Genomic DNA, 19,663 nt, shown 5'->3' on the forward strand with positions numbered 1-19,663 from the left:
CCAAGTGGAGGCACCTTTTGGGCAGCTGAATATCACTGATCAGAGATAAAGAACAAATAAAGTGTTAATGATAGCTATGATAGCGGTTATCACCAGTTCCGTGAGTATTGCTTCAATAAGGGCTGACACAGAGAACAATTATACTTATTGGGTATATTTATCAATCTTGGCTGGCAATAATGCCTAGATGCAATCACTTTATGACACAGTTACACATGCTTTCTGATCTCAGTATTTACCATAATAAATCTGCTCCTATAATTGAAGCATACTGCCCTCAAAAACCTATTTGTAAACAGGATTGGACCCAGTTAGAAAAAATGAACGTACTTGTTTAGGAAGATTGCATTGCAGAACAGGCAGAGATGCTGCACAACGATTCCTATGGAATCATTATTAATTGGTCCTCTAAGGGGATGTTTAGCTTGAATTGCACCTCTCAGTCTGCGTGCCAGGGCCACACTATGTTCAGCTGGTCTGAACAAAACGGTCAGATGGTAGATATAATAAGAAGTATGGCAAGAGTTCCTATTATCTGGAACCATGGAGGTATAGTGGCATCTCAACCTCAAATGATATGGCCCGCTCTAGGAGCTTAACATAAGGATTTAAAATTAAAAGAACAAATATTTAAAGCATCCCAGGCACACCTGACCTTAATGCCAGGAACTGGAGTGCTTAAAGGAGCTGAAAATGGATAAAAACACTTGGAAGCTCTGTGATTTCAATGATGATTGTGCTTTTAATCTGTGTTGTTTGTCTTTGTATAGTCTGCAGATGTGGATCCTGACTCCTGCGAGAAGTAGCTCACCGTGACAAAGCTGCCTTTGCATTTATCAATTTGCAAATCAGAGAAGAGGGACATGTTGAGAGCAGGCCCTCCAAAATCTGGCCATAAACTGGCCCCAAAACTGGCCATAAACAAAATCTCTGCGGCACTGTAACATGTTCATAATGGCCCTAACATCCACGCTGGAAGGTTGTAGGTTTACAGGAATCAGGGCAAGGAACACTTGGCCCGTCCAGGGTGGAAAACCACTTAAAGGCATTCTTAAGCCACAAACAATAGCATGAGCGATATGTGCCTTAAGGACATACTCCTGCTGCAGTTAACTAGCCCAACCTATTCCTTTAATTCGGCCCATCCCTTCGTTTCCCATAAGGGATACTTTTAGTTAATTTAATATCTATAGAAACAATGCTAATGACTGGCTTGCTGTTAATAAATATGTGGGTAAATCTCTGTTCGGGGCTCTCAGCTCTGAAGGCTGTGAGACCCCTGATTTCCCGCTTCACACCTCTATATTTCTGTGTGTGTGTCTTTAATTCCTCTAGCACCACTGGGTTAGGATCTCCACGACAGAGCTGGTCTTGGCAGAATATCACTGATCAGAGATAAAGAACAAATAAAGTGAAGATAGATCTTTGACACCAAGGACAATTCACTAAAGAGTTTATAGAATGATTGACTCAGAGACCAAGAATCGAGCCTTAGCAAATACTTAGCAGGAAATGGGATGGAGAGAAACCTGAAAGAAAAAGATAATCATCGGAGAAGTAGGGGGATGACAAAGAAAGAACAGTGTCATAGAAGGCATAAGGGAAACAAATGTCAAGAAGTGGTCAACTATGTCAAAACGAATAGGAACAGAGAAAACTGGATCCTTAAAGATGAGTAGCTTGGCCTAACCTCCTGTACCTGGGTAACAAACATTCTAGGCAAAATATATTGTAAACCATGCTGATGTTCTTTTGCCACAAAACATAAGTGATAGCCTCTCTATCAAGAGACCTAGATTTCATAGTGTCTGGTCCTGGGCTGTTTTCCCATGGCCCCATTTGTTCTCTTTCTCTATTCCTAGAAAAAGTATAGAAAATGGAGCTCTCTTTGCTTGCCATTGAGCTCATGTCCTGCCAACTTCTATCTAAATGACAGGTAGGTCAGTAAAGTTACAGGCTGAGAAATTAAAATTATTTGCCAAACACTAGTTTTATGATTATCTATTAACAACAGCCACAACAAATAGAGAAGGATTCCCAGTGTATTTCAATTAGCTTCTAGCTCAAGTGATACATGAGTAGTATGGTTAGAATAGGCATTGTAGAAGTATGAATGGAGAACTGTCTCTTGTTTTCTGTCTGTCTTTATTGTTATTGCTGGATATTAAATGCTGTAAATTTGGCATAGGTTTTTTCCAAAGAATGGTCTCTTGGGTCAAGTTTTCCTGAACTTGCCTGGTATTGGGCAAGTTCATACAGAAAATATGAATCATTTCACAAAGTCCTGGGCTTGTCTATCTATTTGAAGGAATAGGAAATGGACTTCACTTGGAGCATGATGGATGAGGCTTGGGCTTTTACTAATGAAATAAGTTTCAATCTTAACTCCGTTAAACCTTTAAAGACAGGAGAAAACTATCCGGGGATGGATTCAGGCCAGTGAGATCACGTTGCACAAATCTCCTCTTAAGGGATCTTTACTGACCTAGAATTGTTTCAAAATAAGATTCCGAACTGTCGAAGGAGTTTGAAGCCTTGAAACTTGGTGTAGGTTTGCTTCAAACAAAAAAACGAATACACTACATTTCCCAGGAGACTTCGCGGGTGAGCCTCCGCACTCGGCTGGTTCTCTTTACCGCGAGGAAAGCTGGGAAATGTAGTGCTCCAGGCAACCCTGCACGTGACGCTTGCGGAGGAAGGGGAAAGAGAGGCGCGGGACGGCTTCTAGGGAATCGAGGTGCAGGCTGCTCCTTCCTCACAATTTGGTTTGTGCTGCAAGGGGAGGGTCCTCATCATCTGGCCCCAGTGGTGTAATGAGCTGGCTGGGATTCAGTCACTGACTTGGAGCCGCTCCGGGGAAGTCCCGGTGGGTGAGGTTCCGCGGCGCCTGGTCCCGTTTCTCGGCAGTCAGGCCAGGAGGGGGTGGGGAAGGTGCGAACAGCCGGGGGCTCGGAGCTCGCGCCCTGCGCCCCACCCAGGTTGCGGCCGCCCAGGGAGGAAGCGCGTATAGGTTGAGTGCAAAGTTTCCTTTTTTGCTTTCTCGTCAGAGCAGCCCAGACAGGCGGTGGGTGGGAATGCCTCACTTCAGTTTGAAGAGGGTCCGGAGCCAAAGGGGTTAAAACAAGCGACACCGCCCCCCCCCCCCAATTCCCGCCTCCCTAAAACGCACACCCCGCTAGCCATGGGCAGCCGCGACCACCTGTTCAAAGTGCTGGTGGTGGGGGACGCCGCAGTGGGCAAGACGTCGCTGGTGCAGCGATATTCCCAGGACAGCTTCAGCAAACACTACAAGTCCACGGTGGGAGGTGAGACGTCTCTGGGGGGAGGGGGAGGAGGAGGCCCCGACAGCGGACTCGAGCTGGGGACCCAAGTGGGGTGGGGATTTGCTGTCGGTTGCTGGGTCCTTCTTCGGGTCAGGAAGTACTGTCTGGGAACCTAGATGGTGTAATTGCCGGGTGTTTGGTTTACACGCCTCTCTTGAGTTTCCCCAGTTAGATTTTCCCAAACTGAGCCCACTGCCAGGAGAAAGGTAAGAGCAAAGACGTGAAGATGAGAAATAGGGAAGGGAGGATGAGGATGAGCAATTGCTGTTTATTGCAGGCGTACTGTGAACTTAAGTCTCCAGCCTTTCAGCTGTCCGGCAAATCTCTCCAATCAGCAGAAGCAGCTGAGATCCTCTGTGGGGCCTCCTGGTTAGGTACTGGCTGGAGCTGTAGTCCAGCCCCTCTGTTGAGGAAGGAACCGCAAGGTGTTTAACCTGGCTTCAGGGGGAGAACGCAGGAAGCGGAACTGGTCTGAAGGACTCTAGCTTTGTTGTGGGGCTGTGGGTGGGATGGAAGACACAAAATCCCCGAACGAGCCCCTTGGCTACGCAGTCAGATGCCCATGAGGGCTGATGAGCTGTGTTTTTGTCCGTTGATTGCTTAAATAAAGGTAACCAAGGAATTCTTCCAAGAATATGAAATATACCACTTCTCTGACCTATCTTCCCACCACTTTTTTCCTCAAACTGGAGAAGGTAGGGAGGAAGGGGACACCGAGTTCATTCATTTCTTTCCCGGGTGTGGCCTTTGGACTCAACTGTTTTTTCACAGGCAAAAATGCCTTATTGTTAATTAAAAGGTATTTAGCTAGGAAGAGCTGGTGATGCGGGAGAGTAACTTAAAATTTTATTTCTCTCTGTTAAAAGAACTTGTTTTAAGGCGGGAAACTCGTACCAATGGAAAAATTGAAAATGTGTGCTCCTGTTCATATGGAAGTTTAAAAATAAATTAACAAACATTTATATTGCAATTAAAACATTCTCCTTAAGAACCCCCAGTAGGGCCCAGTACGGTGGTTCATACTTGCAATCCCAGCACTTTAGGAGGCTGAGGTAGGAGGATTGTTTGAGCCCAGGAGTTCGAGACCAGCCATGGAAACATGGCAAGACCCCCCCCCCCCAACCTCTACAAAAATTAAAGAAAAAAGTAGCCGTGGTCCCAGCTACTTGGGAAACTGAGACGAGAGGATTGCTTGAACTTGGGAGGTCGAGGCTTAAGTGAGCCCCGTTCGCACCACTCACTGCACTGTAGCCTGGGCAACAGAGTGAGACCCTGTTTCAAAAACAAAGGAACAAAAAATTTAAGTCTGGCAAAATGAAAGGTTCAAAGTTTCAGACACTCTATCCTGACCGCTCTGCCCTCCCACTCCTAAATAATATAAGGGTCCCTATTTCACGGATTTGGGTTAAAAGTGGCCTGCTATTAATAGTTAATTATAACAATTGCTGTAGTTTTCCTTTAGCAAAGAATATAATTGGCTAATTTTTTTTTCAGTGTTTAGTTTAAATTTCCCTTAGCTTTGATTCCTGTCACAGACATGAAAGATAATATTTCCAAACCTCAGAAATTACTCTGTTTCTCTCCTTAAACAAAAGCTTTTCCCCATGGAATACTTACTCAGCCTTAAGGAGTCTCAGCACCTGCAGACTTGGTGGTAGATTCCAGCGGGACTTTTCAGCAACATCCACGCAGTGTCTTCTTCTTGGGACTCCTCTGGGACCTTTTCCATTTATTCCATTCTTGCCCAAGATAATACCTGCAACCTTTTGGTGGATGTAGAGTTCCCCAGGGTGTGTTCTTTTCATAATACAATTTGATTAGAAACCAACAGTGAAATTGAATGTGGAAGATACAAAAGCAACCACATTTGTCTCATTTCCCCCTTCTCCCCCATCACCCCTTCCCTGAGAAAACCCCCTAAATCTCCCAGAAACTGTTTAACCTGAGAATGAGAGTTGTTTTCATAGTTACTCCCACCCCCAGTCTTGGAGACAAACAGTAGCAAATAAATGAGCTTGACAGTAGAGTAAAAGCTGGAAACCCCTTGGAGAGTGAGTATGAATCATCCATCTCACACTAAATACATGTGTGTGGACTCATCTCAGTGAATTGAGGGCTTAAAGATAAACATATGGGATTGGAGTTGTGTGTCCATAGGGTTTCACTACCTATTTGATTTGAGTTTATCCCTATTAATGTTTTACAGTGAAATTTTATTAAAGTATAATGTACATATATTTTCAGTGGATTTTGCTCTGAAGGTTCTCCAGTGGTCTGACTACGAGATAGTGCGGCTTCAGCTGTGGGATATTGCAGGTAAAGTGGGAGGGCTAGATAGGAACAAGGAAAGAAATTTTGATTTAACTAGAAACCTCTGAGAAAAAAATGGGGCAGCAAAGCCAGAAATTGTTTTTCTGAAGCTGGAATGACTGAGCTGCTCTGAGGACACATGAGCTGAATAGGTGCAGAGCTTTTGTAGATGTTTTGCCCTGAATAGATCTGGAGCAGTCTCTATGTGGATGGAGGGGCTGGCAAGGTGGTGGATTGTCCAGACTATAGGTGGACACTCCCACAGCAGGGGAGGGTGCTTTTTCTAGGTTTAAGGCCGACCTTGGTGAAAAACAAGATCCCCAGAAAATAGATACAGTAAAAATAGTGAATCCTTACTATGTGCCAAGCATTCTTCTAAGTATTTTAAATTCACTGCCTCATTAATCCTCACACCAACCCTATCATAAAAGCTACTGCTTTTGGAGAATTGCTTGAACCTGGGAGGCCGAGGTTGCAGTGAGCCTAGATGGCACCATTGCACTCCAGCCTGGGCAACAGGAGTGCAGGAAACTCTGTTTCAAAAAAAAAAAGCTACTGCTTTTATCTTCACTTTACAAATGAGAAATCTGAAGCACTGAGAGCTTGATTTGCCCAAAGTCAAATAGTATGCAGCAGAGCAGGGATTTGGACTGGAGCAATCTGGGTGTGGAGTCTACCTTGGAAATAATTGGGCTTCATTATCCCTTTATGGGATAGAAAACCAAGAGTCAGAGGGGGAAAGTGAGTGGCTCCCTCTGACACATATGCTTACTGCCCTCTTCTACAAGGAGAGTCTGAGGTGTTAGAGAGGATGCAGAGGCTGGCTCTTGGGTCACCTTCTTGAGAACTCTTCCCTTTCTCCCCAGGGCAGGAGCGCTTCACCTCTATGACACGACTGTATTATCGGGACGCCTCTGCCTGTGTTATTATGTTTGACGTTACCAATGCCACTACCTTCAGCAACAGCCAGAGGTGGAAACAGGACCTAGACAGCAAGCTCACACTACCCAATGGAGAGCCGGTGCCCTGCCTGCTCTTGGCCAACAAGGTATGTGGCCAATCTCAGAAAATGGTCCCGAGCCTCTATCTGTGGTTAGAAAGGAAGTAAAATGCTCTCTGATTCTGGGCATCCATTTCCCCTTCTTAAGTTGGCAAAATCATCTCTACCTCCTTTCAAAGGATGTTGAGGGTGAGACTTTCTTTTTTTTTTTTTTTTGAGACGGAGTCTCGCTCTGTTGCCCAGGCTGGAGTGCAGTGGCGCGATCTCGGCTCTCTGCCAGCTCTGCCTCCCGGGTTCACGCCATTCTCCTGCCTCAGCCTCTTCCCAAGTAGCTGGGACTACAGGTGCCCGCCACCAAACCCGGCTAATTTTTTTGTATTTTTAGTGGAGATTGGGTTTCATTGTGTTAGCCAGGATGGTCTCGCTCTCTCGACCTCATGATCCGCCTGCCTCGGCCTCCCAAAGTGCTGGGATTACAGGCGCGAGCCACCGCGCCCAGCCGAGGGTGAGTCTTTTTTTGGGAAGAATGTTGATTGTAGATTTCTGATGCTGGTGTTCTTATCCATTGGTGGAAAAATGTTTAAAATCCACACTATCTGAGCCATATTCTTATTTGCAGGAAGTTTATGATACTGCCTTTTATTTTTTCTCTTTGCCAGTGTGATCTGTCCCCTTGGGCAGTGAGTCGGGACCAGATTGACCGGTTCAGTAAAGAGAATGGTTTCACAGGTTGGACAGAAACATCAGTCAAGGAGAACAAAAATATTAATGAGGCTATGAGGTAAGTAGCTCATGCTGATAGGCATGCAGATGTATCCATCTTCCACTGTGGCCCTGTGGACCCTCTTTTCTTATTTCTGAGCCAACAATGACAGACTGAGCCATTGGAATGCCAGCCCCTAAAGGTCAGGGATACTATCTTTCCTGAGATAACTGGGGACAAAGGGACATTTAAACCTTCTGGCTTTACCAGATACTCTCCGATGATAAGTCAGACTACATCTGCCATTTCTGCTTTTCCTCCAAAATAAGCTTCTCAGGCTTATTTTTTGTCTTTTAGAGTCCTCATTGAAAAGATGATGAGAAATTCCACAGAAGATATCATGTCTTTGTCCACCCAAGGGGACTACATCAATCTACAAACCAAGTCCTCCAGCTGGTCCTGCTGCTAATAGTGTTTAGCTTATTTTCCATCCCAGTTCTGGGAGGTCTTTTAAGTCTCTTTCCTTTGGTTGCCCACCTGACAATTTTATTAAGTACATTTGAATTATCTCCTGACTACTGTCCAGTAAGGAGGCCCATTGTCACTTAGAAAAGACACCTGGAACCCATGTGCATTTCTGCATCTCCTGGATTAGCCTTTGACATGTTGCCGGCTCAAGTTAGTGCCAGTTAGTAGTGCCTTCGGTGTAAGATCATCTCATCAACCCTCAATTTGTGATCCGGAATTTTGTGAGAAGGATTAGAAATCAGCACCTGCATTTTAGAGATCATAATTCTCACCTACTTCTGAGCTTATTTTTCCATTTGATAGTCATTGATATCATGACTTCCAATTGAGAGGAAAATGAGATCAAATGTCATTTCCCAAATTTCTTGTAGGCCATTGTTTCAGATTCTTTCTGTCTTGGAATGTAAACATCTGATTCTGGAATGCAGAAGGAGGAGGTCTGGGCATCTATGGATTTTTGGCTACTAGAAGTGACCCAGAAGTCACTGTATTTTTGAAACTTCTAAAGTCATAATTAAGTTTCTCTTGTCTTGGCATCAAGAGTAGTCAAGTTTTTTGGCCGGGCATGGTGGCTCATGCCTGTAATCCCAGCACTTGGGGAGGCCAAGCCGGGCGGATCACATGAGGCCAGGAATTCAAGACCAACCTGGCCAGCATGGCAAAACCCCGTCTCTACTAAAAGCACAAAAATTAGCCGGGCGTGATGGCACATGTCTGTAATCCCAGCTACTCTGGAGACTGAGGTGGGAGAATCGCTTGAGACTGGGAGGCAGAGGTTGCAGTGAAGTTCAGAGGTTGCCACTGAACTTCAGCCTGGGTGACAGAGCAAGACTCCATCTCAAAAAAAAAGAAAAAAGAATAGTCATTTTTAAACTACCTATCTCATGCAATGAAAGCATTTTCTTCCACAAAGAGCTTAATCCTCATGATAGGATTGCCTAGTGTCTCCCATTTGCAGGTTTCTGGGTTGATGTCTTAATGCATAATACTGCAAGTGACATCAGTTGGCTGTGATGCTTCAAAATAGGTCTGCTCCTCACAGCTTTGGGAATCTGAATGGAAGAAGAAAAGAGAGAAGTTAACAACCTCCACTGGGGCAACTTTGTGAGCATGTAGGCACTTAGTCATAGGAAACATATTACGTGCAGGCCCTAGCCTGGGGGAGGAAAGTAGATAGACAGAAAATCATTAGGTAATTTAAGTACTAAATTGGGCAGGGCTTTTTAGTATCAAATCACTACTAGACCATTTGTTAAATTATCTCTAGGATGGTGATTTATAACCTACCCAAAGTTAGCGATATTCTTACTAAACTCAGAGGCCTGAAGTTCTTTGATAGACCTTAAATAAGTGTCCTAAGTCAGTGGTTCCCAAATCTGGCTGGTCAGGAATACCTGGGAAGTTTGCTAAAATTTTTAAAAATGTTTTAAGATTTTTGGGTCCTGAGCCAGGCGCGGTGGCTCACACCTGTAATCCCAGCACTTTGGGAGGCTGAGGCAGGTGGATCGCCTGAGGTCAGGAGTTCAAGATCAACCTGGCCAACATACTGAAACCCCATCTGTACTAAAAATACGAAAAATAAGCTGGGCGTGGTAGTGGGTACCTGTAATCCCAGCTACTTGGGAGGCTGAGGCAGGAGAATCACTTGAACCCGGGAGTTAGAGGTTGCAGTGAGCTGAGATGGCACCATTGTACTCCAGCCTGGGCAACAAGAGTGAAACTCCATCTCAAAAAGAAAAAGATTTTTGGGTCCCGACCTCAAACCTACTGAATCAGAATTTCTAGGGATGAAGCCTAGGAATGTGTTGTTGTTTTCAAAGCTTCCCTGGTGATTGTGATCAGCCTGGTTTGGAAACCATTGCTGGAGAACTTTGTAAAGATACAGAGACCCAGACCTTTTGTATTTACATTTAAATACAAATACAAATCCTCGGTTTCTATATGCTCTGTTAGCTTTTCAGGTGATTCTGCTGCACAGACGTTGAAAACCACTGCCCTAAGAGATCAGAGGCCACATATCAGAGAGAGAAAAGGGGCCAAACCTTCGGTGGTTTGTTGTGTGTTTTTTTAATGCCAATTATTTTAACTTGCACAGTCTTCTGAAACCTTGTATTAATAGTTCTCTTTTGTATTACCACTTTCAGGTAGGGTTTGATCACTGTGATTCTGAAGATAATAGTGGAATAGCAAATTTCATTGATATGAAGAGATAATTGATTTTCATTCATTGGTTTGAACACCTGCAAAATCACAAATAAATGAGAACTAAGTCTTGTATTCATGTTAGTTATTGGCCTTTAATGTGAGTTTGTCAAAGTGCTGTTTTATACTGATAGCTCAAGAGAATTGCGGAAATGGAGACTTTATTTTTTAAATAGCTTTTTATTTTTTAAATACCTTTTTCTAAATTTTCGATTCAAGGGGTACGTGTGCAAGTTTGTTACATGGATATATTTTGTGATGCTAAAACTTGGGTTTCTGCTTAGCGTGTCTCCCAAGTAGTGAACATAGCACCCAGTAGGCAGTTTTTCAACCCTTACTCCCTCTCTCCCCACTTTTGGGAGTCCCCAGTGTCTGTTGTTCCCATCTTTATGTATGTGTCCAATGTTTACCTCCCACTTACAAGTGAGAAATGTGGTTAAATACCTTATTTTAAAATGAAGATAAATATTATTGTTTACCTGTTAACTTGCTAATACCAATTGCTTAGATCCATCTGCCTAGTACCAATTCAGTACTTGATGTAACAGGCCAAATACTACTTGGAAATGTGAACTTTTTGAAAAACTGAATGTGCTTTCTTTTCCCATTTGCTGACTCAGGATTCACCTGCCTTTTCAAGCATTGCTAGAGGCTGGCCAGCCAGCCAGCCCTTCTGGATATTCTCTCCCAACTGGTGAACATTATAGGCCTGAAACTAATTAAAGAAGGAACTGAAATATAACTAATTCCTCTTCGTGCCCCTATCCATAAAAGAAAAGCAATTATGATTAGGAAAAATAAAATATTTACATGAATGGAAATGTGATGCTACTAAAAATAATTAGGTCTTATCATTCGGATGCTACCTCTTTGGTGCGTTCAAAAGACGTAGTGTCCAAATTGTTTGGAATGTAGATATCGTAGCCCCTCCCTAGAGGAGGTCCTATATTTGAGACAAGATGCCTCTCCAACCACTCAGGTGGCTTTTGGCCAAAAAGAAAACATAGTTCCCCAAGAGTGTTCTCAGAAACCCTAAGGGAGGGCTGAAAACACAGCTGTAGGGTAGTGTCTGCCCTGGCTTTCTTCTTTGAACAGAAGAAATTTGGTCACTTAGCTGAGTGACCAAATAAGTGGGGCAGAGGAGATTGTAGGTCAGGGAAGGCCCTTTAGCAGTAAAGAATGGTTTGCTGCCTTATCACTACTATTGCGCCAGAATTACCCCAAGATGTTTCCCTAATTCACTTTCTCCAGCTAGGGTCCCTCACTGTTTCCTGTTATCTCCAGATTTAACTTTTTCTGTAGGTGGTCTCTCTTCGGTCCTCAGGATACTATCTCATCTAACGTGAGGCCTTTCTTGGCTGATACTTTCGTAGGCAGTGGCTAAGGCCATGGTTAGAGGATGTAAAAATTTCCATGGAATTCTGTAAGATCCAGTAACCAGATTGCCCAAGGAAACAAAACTCAATGCACTTTTCCCCTCCACCCTTCTTTTTGTTTGTTTGTTTGTTTGAGACGGAGTCTCACTCTGTCACCAGGCTGGAGTACAGTGGCATGATCTCAGCTCACTGCAACCTCCGCCTCCCATGTTCAAGCGATTCTCCTGCCTCAGCCTGCTGAGTAGCTGGGACTACAGGCGCCCGCCACCACGCCCAGCTAATTTTTGTATTTTTAGTAGAGACGTGGTTTCACCATGTGGGCCAGGATGGTCTTGATCTTTGACCTCGTGATCCACCTGCCTCAGCCTCCTGAAGTGCTGGGATTACAGGCATGAGCCACTGCACCCAGCCCTCCCCTCCACCCTTCTTGGTTCACTGTGTATAGGAAGATTTCCTCAGCTGTGTGAGTGACTCATCTGTTAAGGCCAAATAACCCCCAAAGCTGCAGGTTAGAATAGGCAGGAAGTCACTAGAAAATGAGGTGTTCTGGAAAGAATTCCACATATAATTATATATATGATATATATATAGAGAGAGAGAGTTGGTTTTTGTTTGTTTTGAGACAGGGTCTCACTCTATCACTGAAGCTGGACTGCAGTGGCACAATCTCAGCTTACTGCAGCCTTGACCTCCTAGATGCAAGCCATCCTCCCACCTCAGCCTCGAGTAGCTGGGACTATACACGCATGCCACCACACCTGGCCAATTTTTGTATTTTTATAAAGACAGGGTTTCACCATGTTGCCCAGGCTGGTCTTGAACTCCTGAGCTCAGGTGATCAGCCCGCCTCTACCTCCCACAGTGCTGGGATTATAGGAGGCATGAGCTACCGCACACCCAGCCTTGCATTATGTCTGAGTTTTTTTTGTTTTGTTTTTTGGTTTTTTTTTTTTTTGGAGATAGAGTCTCACTCTGTTGCCCAGGCTGGAGTGTAGTGGTGCGATCTCTGCTTGCTACAGCCTCAACCTCCTAGACTCAAGCAATCCTCCAACCTTCCCACCTCGGCCTCATGAGTAGCTGGGACTACAGGCTCATGCCCCCGTGCCCAGCTGATTTTTGTATTTTTTGTAGAGACAGGGTTTCACCATATTTCTACATATTTATTTTATTCTGCCATAAATACCAGAGACTTCAGGATATAGTCAGAATATATGACCTTTGTTGTTAGAAAAACCCTGCCTGCCTTTAGTTTTCCAGCATGACCTGAATTCTCTGAAGTTTTAGCTGCAGTTTTGGTATAATGGTATTTATTGTTCTATATTAGAGTTCTCCAGGGAAACAGAACCAATAAGAGAGATCGGTAAATATTATAAGTAAAAGATATATAGAAATAAACATATAGGGAGATATAGATATATAAATATATGTGTGTTTATTATAAGGAATTGGCTTACACAATTATGGAGGCTGGCAAATCCAAAATCTGCAGAGCTTGGCTGGATGCAGTGGCTCACGCCTGTAGTCCCAACACTTTGGGAGGCTGAGGCGAGCGGATCCTTTGAGGTTGGGAGTTCAAGATAAGCCTGGCCAACATGACGAAACCCCATCTCTACTAGAAAATACAAAAATTAGCCAGGCATGGTGGTGGGCACCTGTAGTCCCAGCTACTTGGCAGGCTGAGGCAGGAGAATCACTTGAATGTGGGAGGCGGAGGTTGCAGTGAGCCAAAATCATGCCACTGCACTCCAGCCTGGGTGACAGAGTGAGACACTGTCTTAAAAAAAAAAAAAAAAATCTGCAGAGCTGATGTCTAGTGGGCTGGAAGAGTCAATGTTCCAGTTCAAAGCCTGTCAGGAAGGAGAATTCTCTTTTACTTGGGGGAAGGTAGTATTTTGTTCTACTGAGGCCTTCAACTGATTGGATGAGGCCCACCTACATTGGGAAGAGCAATCTGCTTTACTCAGTCTGCCAATTTAAATGTTAATCTCATCCAAAACACCCTCACAGAAACACCCAAAATAATGTCTGGCCAAGTATCTGGGCGCCCTGTGGTCCAGTCAAGTTGACACATAAAATTAACCATCACATCATGATGGGTACTGTTTTGATTCCTTTTTTTTTGTAGTCTAATTTAATTTGCAATCAAGTTAAAGTTCATCTGATTAAGAACTATATGTTAGTGGGAATAAAGCAGATAGGAAGAGGAAAGAGATATTTTATGATTTATTTTATATGGAATTCTTCCCTCAGATCTGTGAGTTGTATATGCCTCTTACACTGTCTTTGAAATAAGAAAGTAAGCAATTCTTCCCATTCTGTGTTTCAGGGAACAAATGTCTTGAAATTTGACTGAAAGGCAGCTGGTTGAATTTGTAATACAGCCAAGGCATAACTGCAAGTCTTCTCATTCTCTGTCTCCATTCTGTCATTTAGGTTTCTGGGAAACATTTGGCCTGAAAAACCTATTTTAGAAAATAAGCCCAGACATTTAGAGAAACAGAACTGAGCCCTTTGGGGTTTGAAACTCTTGGTTTGTGTTAGATATCTTTTGAGAACATGTTCATGTGTGAAATAGAGACATGCATGTAATTAAATGTGGGGCCAAATTAGGTGCAGTTAGAATAGCATGCAGTGCAGACATATCCCAAGCTGTTTAATTGACAAGTTCCACTTACTAAGATATGTCACCTCAGTGACTGTCATTTGATTTTGAATATCAGCTTTTTGTTTGCAAGTGCAGAGATTTTTGACAGCCATTCCAGCTTCAACTGTTGTGGCCAATAGCTAATGTTAATCGGAGTGTTTGGTATAAACCAAGTACTCACCTAAGTACTTCACATGGATTATTTTTATTTTCACAATGACCCTATGAGTTAAATATGTGAGGAAACTGAGGAACAAAAAATTAAGGCTTTGCTCAAAGACGAAACAGCCAGCAAGTGGCAAACTGTGATTTTTTTTTTTAAACCTTAAGTGGTGTTGCTCCAGAAACTGGGCCCTTTACTATACTCCACTGCCTCCTTGAAGTTTTTCCATTTAACAAGTTTTCAATGTGGTGGAAACAGTAATGTATTAAAGGGTATACAAATTTTCCAATACTTTTATAACGAAAGATGAAAAACCTACTCGTTAAATAAAATGGGCCGGGCACGGTGGCTCACGCCTGTAATCCCAGCACGTTGGGAGGCCGAGGCGGGCAGATTACCTGAGGTCAGGAGTTCGAGACCAGCCCAACCAACATGGAGAAACCCATCTCTACTAAAAATACAAAATTAGCCAGGCGTGGTGGCGCAGGCCTGTAATCCCAGCTACTGGGGACTGAGGCAGGAGAATTGCTTGAACCTGGGAGGCGGAGGTTGCAATGAGCCAGATTGCACCATTGCACTCCAGCCTGGGCAACAAGAGTGAAACTCCCGGTGGGGGGAAGGAAAATCCAAACCTCCTAGGGCCCAGCAACCCAAACAAAACCTCTATTTACATTTCAATAAATTTGCCTTCAATCAACTTTTATGCAAATATTTTTTCATATAATTGTATTCATATTTAAACAAAACTTTTTTATTTTTTTTTTAGTAGTGACAGGGGCTTGCTTTGTTGCCCATGCTGGTCTCAAACCCCTAGCCTCAAACAATCCTCTCACTTCAGCATCCCAAAATGTTGGGATTACAGACATGAGCCACTGCACCTAGCCTAAACAGAGTATTTTTTATTACACACCTTTTATGCATCCATGATTACAGGAGGAGTTGTAGGGGATATAAAGGCCTATGCCACTGAAGTCCAAAGAAGAAGGAGGTCAAGAAAGAGTTTTTGAAGTAGCATTTAAGATGGATAAAAATCAAGAGGTGAGATAGAATTTCAGGTTGGGGCAAAAGAAGTTTAGAATTCTTATGCAGGTTTGGGAAGTAGCCAGTAGAACCCAGGGTTTATGTTTAGAGCAGTGGGAAATAAGCTTAGATTATTGGCAGATTGTTTAGGTCATTAATTTAAGCAATAGCGATGTACCTACCATGTGCCAGGTACTTCATTAGGTATGTAGGATGCAGGGCTGGGGAAAAGAACGTTCCTGTCTAGGAAGGGCAGTCCAGAAAGCAGGTGGACATGTAAAAAGAATTGTGTCTCAGTGCAGAGAGCGCCAAGTCTTTACTTCTTGCAGTGATGGAGGGCGAGGATGAGGTCAAGGAAAGCCTTGTAAAGGAGAGGGTGCTCAAGCTGGGTAAGAGCTTGCCAAATGGAAGATTACAGGAAATGCGGAGAATAGTGGATATTCATTATAGCTGGAGCTGGCAGGAGGACTGTAGCGTTCTCTTTGTTTAGGCTGCTATAACAAAATGCCTTAGATTTGGGTAATCTATAAACAACGGAAATGTATTGCTCACAATTCTGGAGGCTGAATATCCAAGATCAAGGTGCCAGCAAATTTGGTGTCTGGTGAGGGCCCTCCTCTTCGTAAGTGGCACCTTCTTGCTGCTTCCTCACATGGCAGAAGGGGCAAAACAAGTTCCCCATGCCGTCTTTCATAAGGGCAGTAATCCCAGTCAGGAGACTGCCACCTTCATGACCTAGTCACCTCCCAAAAGCCCCATCTCCTACTACCAACACATTGGGAAATAGATTTTTTTTTTTTTTTTTTTTTTGAGACGGAGTTTCACTCATATTGCCCAGGCTGGAGTGTAGTGGTGCAATCTTGGCTCACTGCAACCTCCATCTCCCGGGTTCAAGCGATTCTCCTGCCTCAGCCTCCTGAGTAGCTGGGATTACAGGCACCCGCCACCATGCCTGGCTAATTTTTGTATTTTTAGGAGAGACAGGGTTTCACTATGTTGGCTAGGCTGGTCTCGAACGCTTGACCTCAAGTGATCCACCCGCCTCGGCCTCCCAAAGTGTAGGGATTACGTGCGTGAGCCACCATGCTTGGCTGGGAAATAGATTTTAACATATGAATTTTTAGGCTGGGCATAATGACTCACACTTCTAATCCCAGCACCCTGGGTGGCCGAGGTGGGAGGATTGCCTGAAGCTAGGAGTTTGAGACCAGCTTGGGCAACAAAGTGAGACCCTATCTCTACAAAAAATACAAAAACAGGGCCAGATGTGGTGGCTCACACCTGTAATCCCAGCACTTTGGGAGGCCAAGACAGAGGATGGCTTGAGCCTAGGAGTTTGAGGCTGCAGTGCGCTATGATTGCACCACTATACTCCAGCCTGGGCAACAGAGCAAAAGCCTGCCTCAAAAAAAAACAGAAATGAATTTTGGAAGGACGCAAAACATACAGATCATAGCAAAGGTAGAGGTGAGAAAATGAGATTGGAGTTTGGGTCAAATTAATGAGAGTCTGTATGCCATGCTGAAGTGTTTAGGCTCCATTTTTTTTTTTTTTTTTTTAAGAGTCAGGGACTTGCTGTGTTACCCAGGCTAGGGTGTAGTAATGTGGTCATAGCTCAGTGCAGCCTTGAACTCTTGGCTTCAGGTGATCCTCTAACCTTGGCCTCCCAAAGTACTGGGATTACAAGTGTGAGCCACCACATCTGGCCTGGATTTCACCCTGTAGTAGAGAACTATTGAAAGGGCATTTTTAATCTTTTTTTTTCTTATTGAAAAACATAAACATTACTTCTTTTATAAGTGGCTTAAAACAACACAAATTAATTATCTTACAGCTCTAGAGGTCAGAAGTCCAAAATGGGTCTCTCTCGGGTAAAATTGGTGTTGGCAGGGCTGCATTCCTCTCTAGCAGCTATTTTAGGGAAGAATCATTTTTCTTGCTTTTTCTGGCTTCTAGAGGCTGCCCACATTCCTTGGCTCATGGTTCCCTTTCTTCATCTTCAAAAGCCAGCTATAGCTGATGAAACCTTTCCCATATGTCATCACTCTGACCTTTTCTGCCTCCCACTTCCACTTGTTTGTTTGTTTGTTTTATTTTGCTTTTGAGACAGGGTGTTAGTCTGTTGCTCAGGATGGAATGCAGTGGCATGACCACAGCTCACTGCAGCCTGGACTTCCCAAGCTCAAGCAAATCCTCCCACCTTGGTGTCCTTAGTAGCTAGGATCACAGGCCCACACCAACACACATGGCTAATTTTTTCTTTTTTCCTAATTTTTTGTAGAGATAGGCACTTAGGGGGACCAAGGCAGAGGATGCTGTGTTGCCCAGGCGGGTCTCAAACTCCTGGGCCCAAACTATCCTCCTGTCTCAGCCTCCCAAAATGCTGGGATTACAGGCATGAGCCACCACGTCTGTCTGTTCCTCTTCCACTTTCATTTTTGTTTTTGTTTTTGTTTTGTTTTTTTTTGGCAGGAGGGGCGATGCAGGAAACAGCCTTGCTCTGTCGCCCAGGTTGGAGTGCAGTGGCACTATTTCAGCTCACTGCAACCTCCGTCTCCCGGGTTGAAGGGATTCTCATGCCTCAGCCTCCTGAGTAGCTGGGATTACAGGCATGCGTCACCACACCCAGCTAATGTTTGTGTTTTTAGTAGGCAGGGTTTTGCCATTTGGCCAGGCTGGTGTCGAACTTCTGGCCTCAAGCAATCCACCCTCCTCGACCTCCCAAAGTGCTAAGATTACAGGCATGAGCCACCATGCCTGGTTCCTCTTCCACTTTTAAGGACCCTTGTGATTACATTAGGCCCACTGGGATAATCGAGGTTAATTATCCCACCTCAAGATCAGCTGATTAGCAACGTTACTCCCTGCTCACATATTCACAGATTCCAGGAATTAGGACATGGACATTTTGGGGGAGTCATTATTGTATCTACCAAAGATGGGAAAACTGAGTAGTAGAAGGGTTAAGGAACTTGCCCAAGGTCACACAGCTAGTTGGTAGTTTTTTAAACTAGTTGGTTGTTTTTTAAAATTCAAATTATAGACATTTTTAAAAAGGAACCAGGCACAGTGACTCACACCTGTAATCTCAGAACTTTGGGAGGTCGAGGCGGGTGGATCACTTGAGGTCAGGAGTTCAAGACCAGCCTGGCCAGCATGGCAAAACCCCATCTCTACTAAAAATACAAAAATTAGCCAGGTGTGGTAGTGCATGCCTGTAATCCCAGCTACTAGGGAGGCTGAGGCAAGAGAATTGCCTGAATCCAGGAGGTGGAGGTTGCAGTGAGCCAAGATCATGCCACTGCACTCCAGCCTGGGCAACAGTGCAAGACTCTGTCTCAAAAAATAAAAATAAAAAGCCGGGTGCGGTGGTTCACGCCTGTAATCCCAGCACTTTGGGAGGCCAAGGCAGGTGGATCACGAGGTCAAGAGATCACGACCATCCTGGCCAACATGGTGAAACCCCGTCTCTACTAAAAATACAAAAATTAGCAGGGTGTGGTGGCACAAGCCTGTAGTCCCAGCTACTCGGGAGGCTGAGGCAGGAGAATTGCTTGAACCCAGAAGGCAGAGGTTGCAGTGAGCCAAGATCGTGCCACTGCACTCCAGCATGGGCAACAAAGCAAGACTCTATCTCCAAACAAACAAACAAATAAATAAGAGAATTTTCCTCTAATTTCATCGCTGAAAGATAACTTGATTAAGAATTTAAGTATCCTTTCAGGTTTTTCTCTACATATACGGTACTAGCTACGAACCATTCTCCTTAAGAAAAAAAAAAAAAAAAAAAAGAATAAACAGGCTTATACTTGGCTTTCTGTAGTTTGCTTTTTTCTTTTTAATGTGTCTTGGCTATGTTCCCATCTAAGAACATACAGTTCCAACTCATTCCTTTTCATTGTTGCATAGGACTATATGGATATATTAATAATTTATGTTGCCAAGCTATCTATTTTTTTTTTTTTTTTTTTTTTTTTGAGACAGAGCCTCACTCTCGCTCAGGTTGGAGTGCAGTGGCATGATCTCAGCTCACTGCAACTTCTGCCTCCCAGGTTCAAGCAATTCTGCCTCAGCCTCTGCAGTAGCTGGGATTACAGGCACCTGCCACCAGGAGCCCGGCTAATTTTTTGTATTTTTAGTAGAGACGAGGTTTCACTATGTTGGCCAGGCTGATCTTGAACTCCTGAACTCAGGTGATCCACCCGCCTCTGCCTCCTAAAGTGCTGGGATTACAGGCGTGAGCCACTGTGCCCGGCCTTTGCCAATTATCTGTTGATGGATATTTGAGGTATTCCTTTTTCCTCTATTACAAACGGTGCTACAAACTAACATATTTACATATTTATAAATTTATGTGAAACTTCTTTAAGAACTCCTAGAAATGAGTCAGAGTA

At 44.0% G+C, this 19,663-nt stretch overlaps 1 protein-coding gene across 12 annotated transcripts; it reads left to right on the top strand.

Moving 5' to 3' along the window:
* The first annotated feature begins 2,650 nt into the window (after positions 1–2,650).
* RAB29 (RAB29, member RAS oncogene family) lies at positions 2,651–10,141 on the top strand. Of its 12 annotated transcripts, none has more exons than XM_024237303.3 (6): positions 2,651–2,765; positions 3,053–3,305; positions 5,568–5,639; positions 6,500–6,681; positions 7,293–7,414; positions 7,694–10,141. In XM_024237303.3, the coding sequence occupies exons 2-6, from the start codon at positions 3,182–3,184 to the stop codon at positions 7,803–7,805; spliced, it is 612 nt and encodes a 203-aa protein (XP_024093071.1). In that variant the 5' UTR covers positions 2,651–2,765; positions 3,053–3,181; the 3' UTR covers positions 7,806–10,141.
* Positions 10,142–19,663: the final 9,522 nt, after the last annotated feature.

This window comes from Pongo abelii, chromosome 1 (assembly GCF_028885655.2).
Source record: "Pongo abelii isolate AG06213 chromosome 1, NHGRI_mPonAbe1-v2.0_pri, whole genome shotgun sequence".
Lineage (NCBI taxonomy): Eukaryota > Metazoa > Chordata > Mammalia > Primates > Hominidae > Pongo > Pongo abelii.

Coding starts and splice junctions, on each gene's coding strand:
- RAB29 (XM_024237303.3), top strand. CDS start 3,182: ATGGGCAGCCGCGACCACCTGTTCAAAGTGCTGGTGGTGGGGGACGCC. Junction 5,640..6,499: donor TCAGCTGTGGGATATTGCAG/GTAAAGTGGGAG, acceptor CTTTCTCCCCAG/GGCAGGAGCGCTTCACCTCT. Junction 6,682..7,292: donor GCCTGCTCTTGGCCAACAAG/GTATGTGGCCAA, acceptor TCTCTTTGCCAG/TGTGATCTGTCCCCTTGGGC.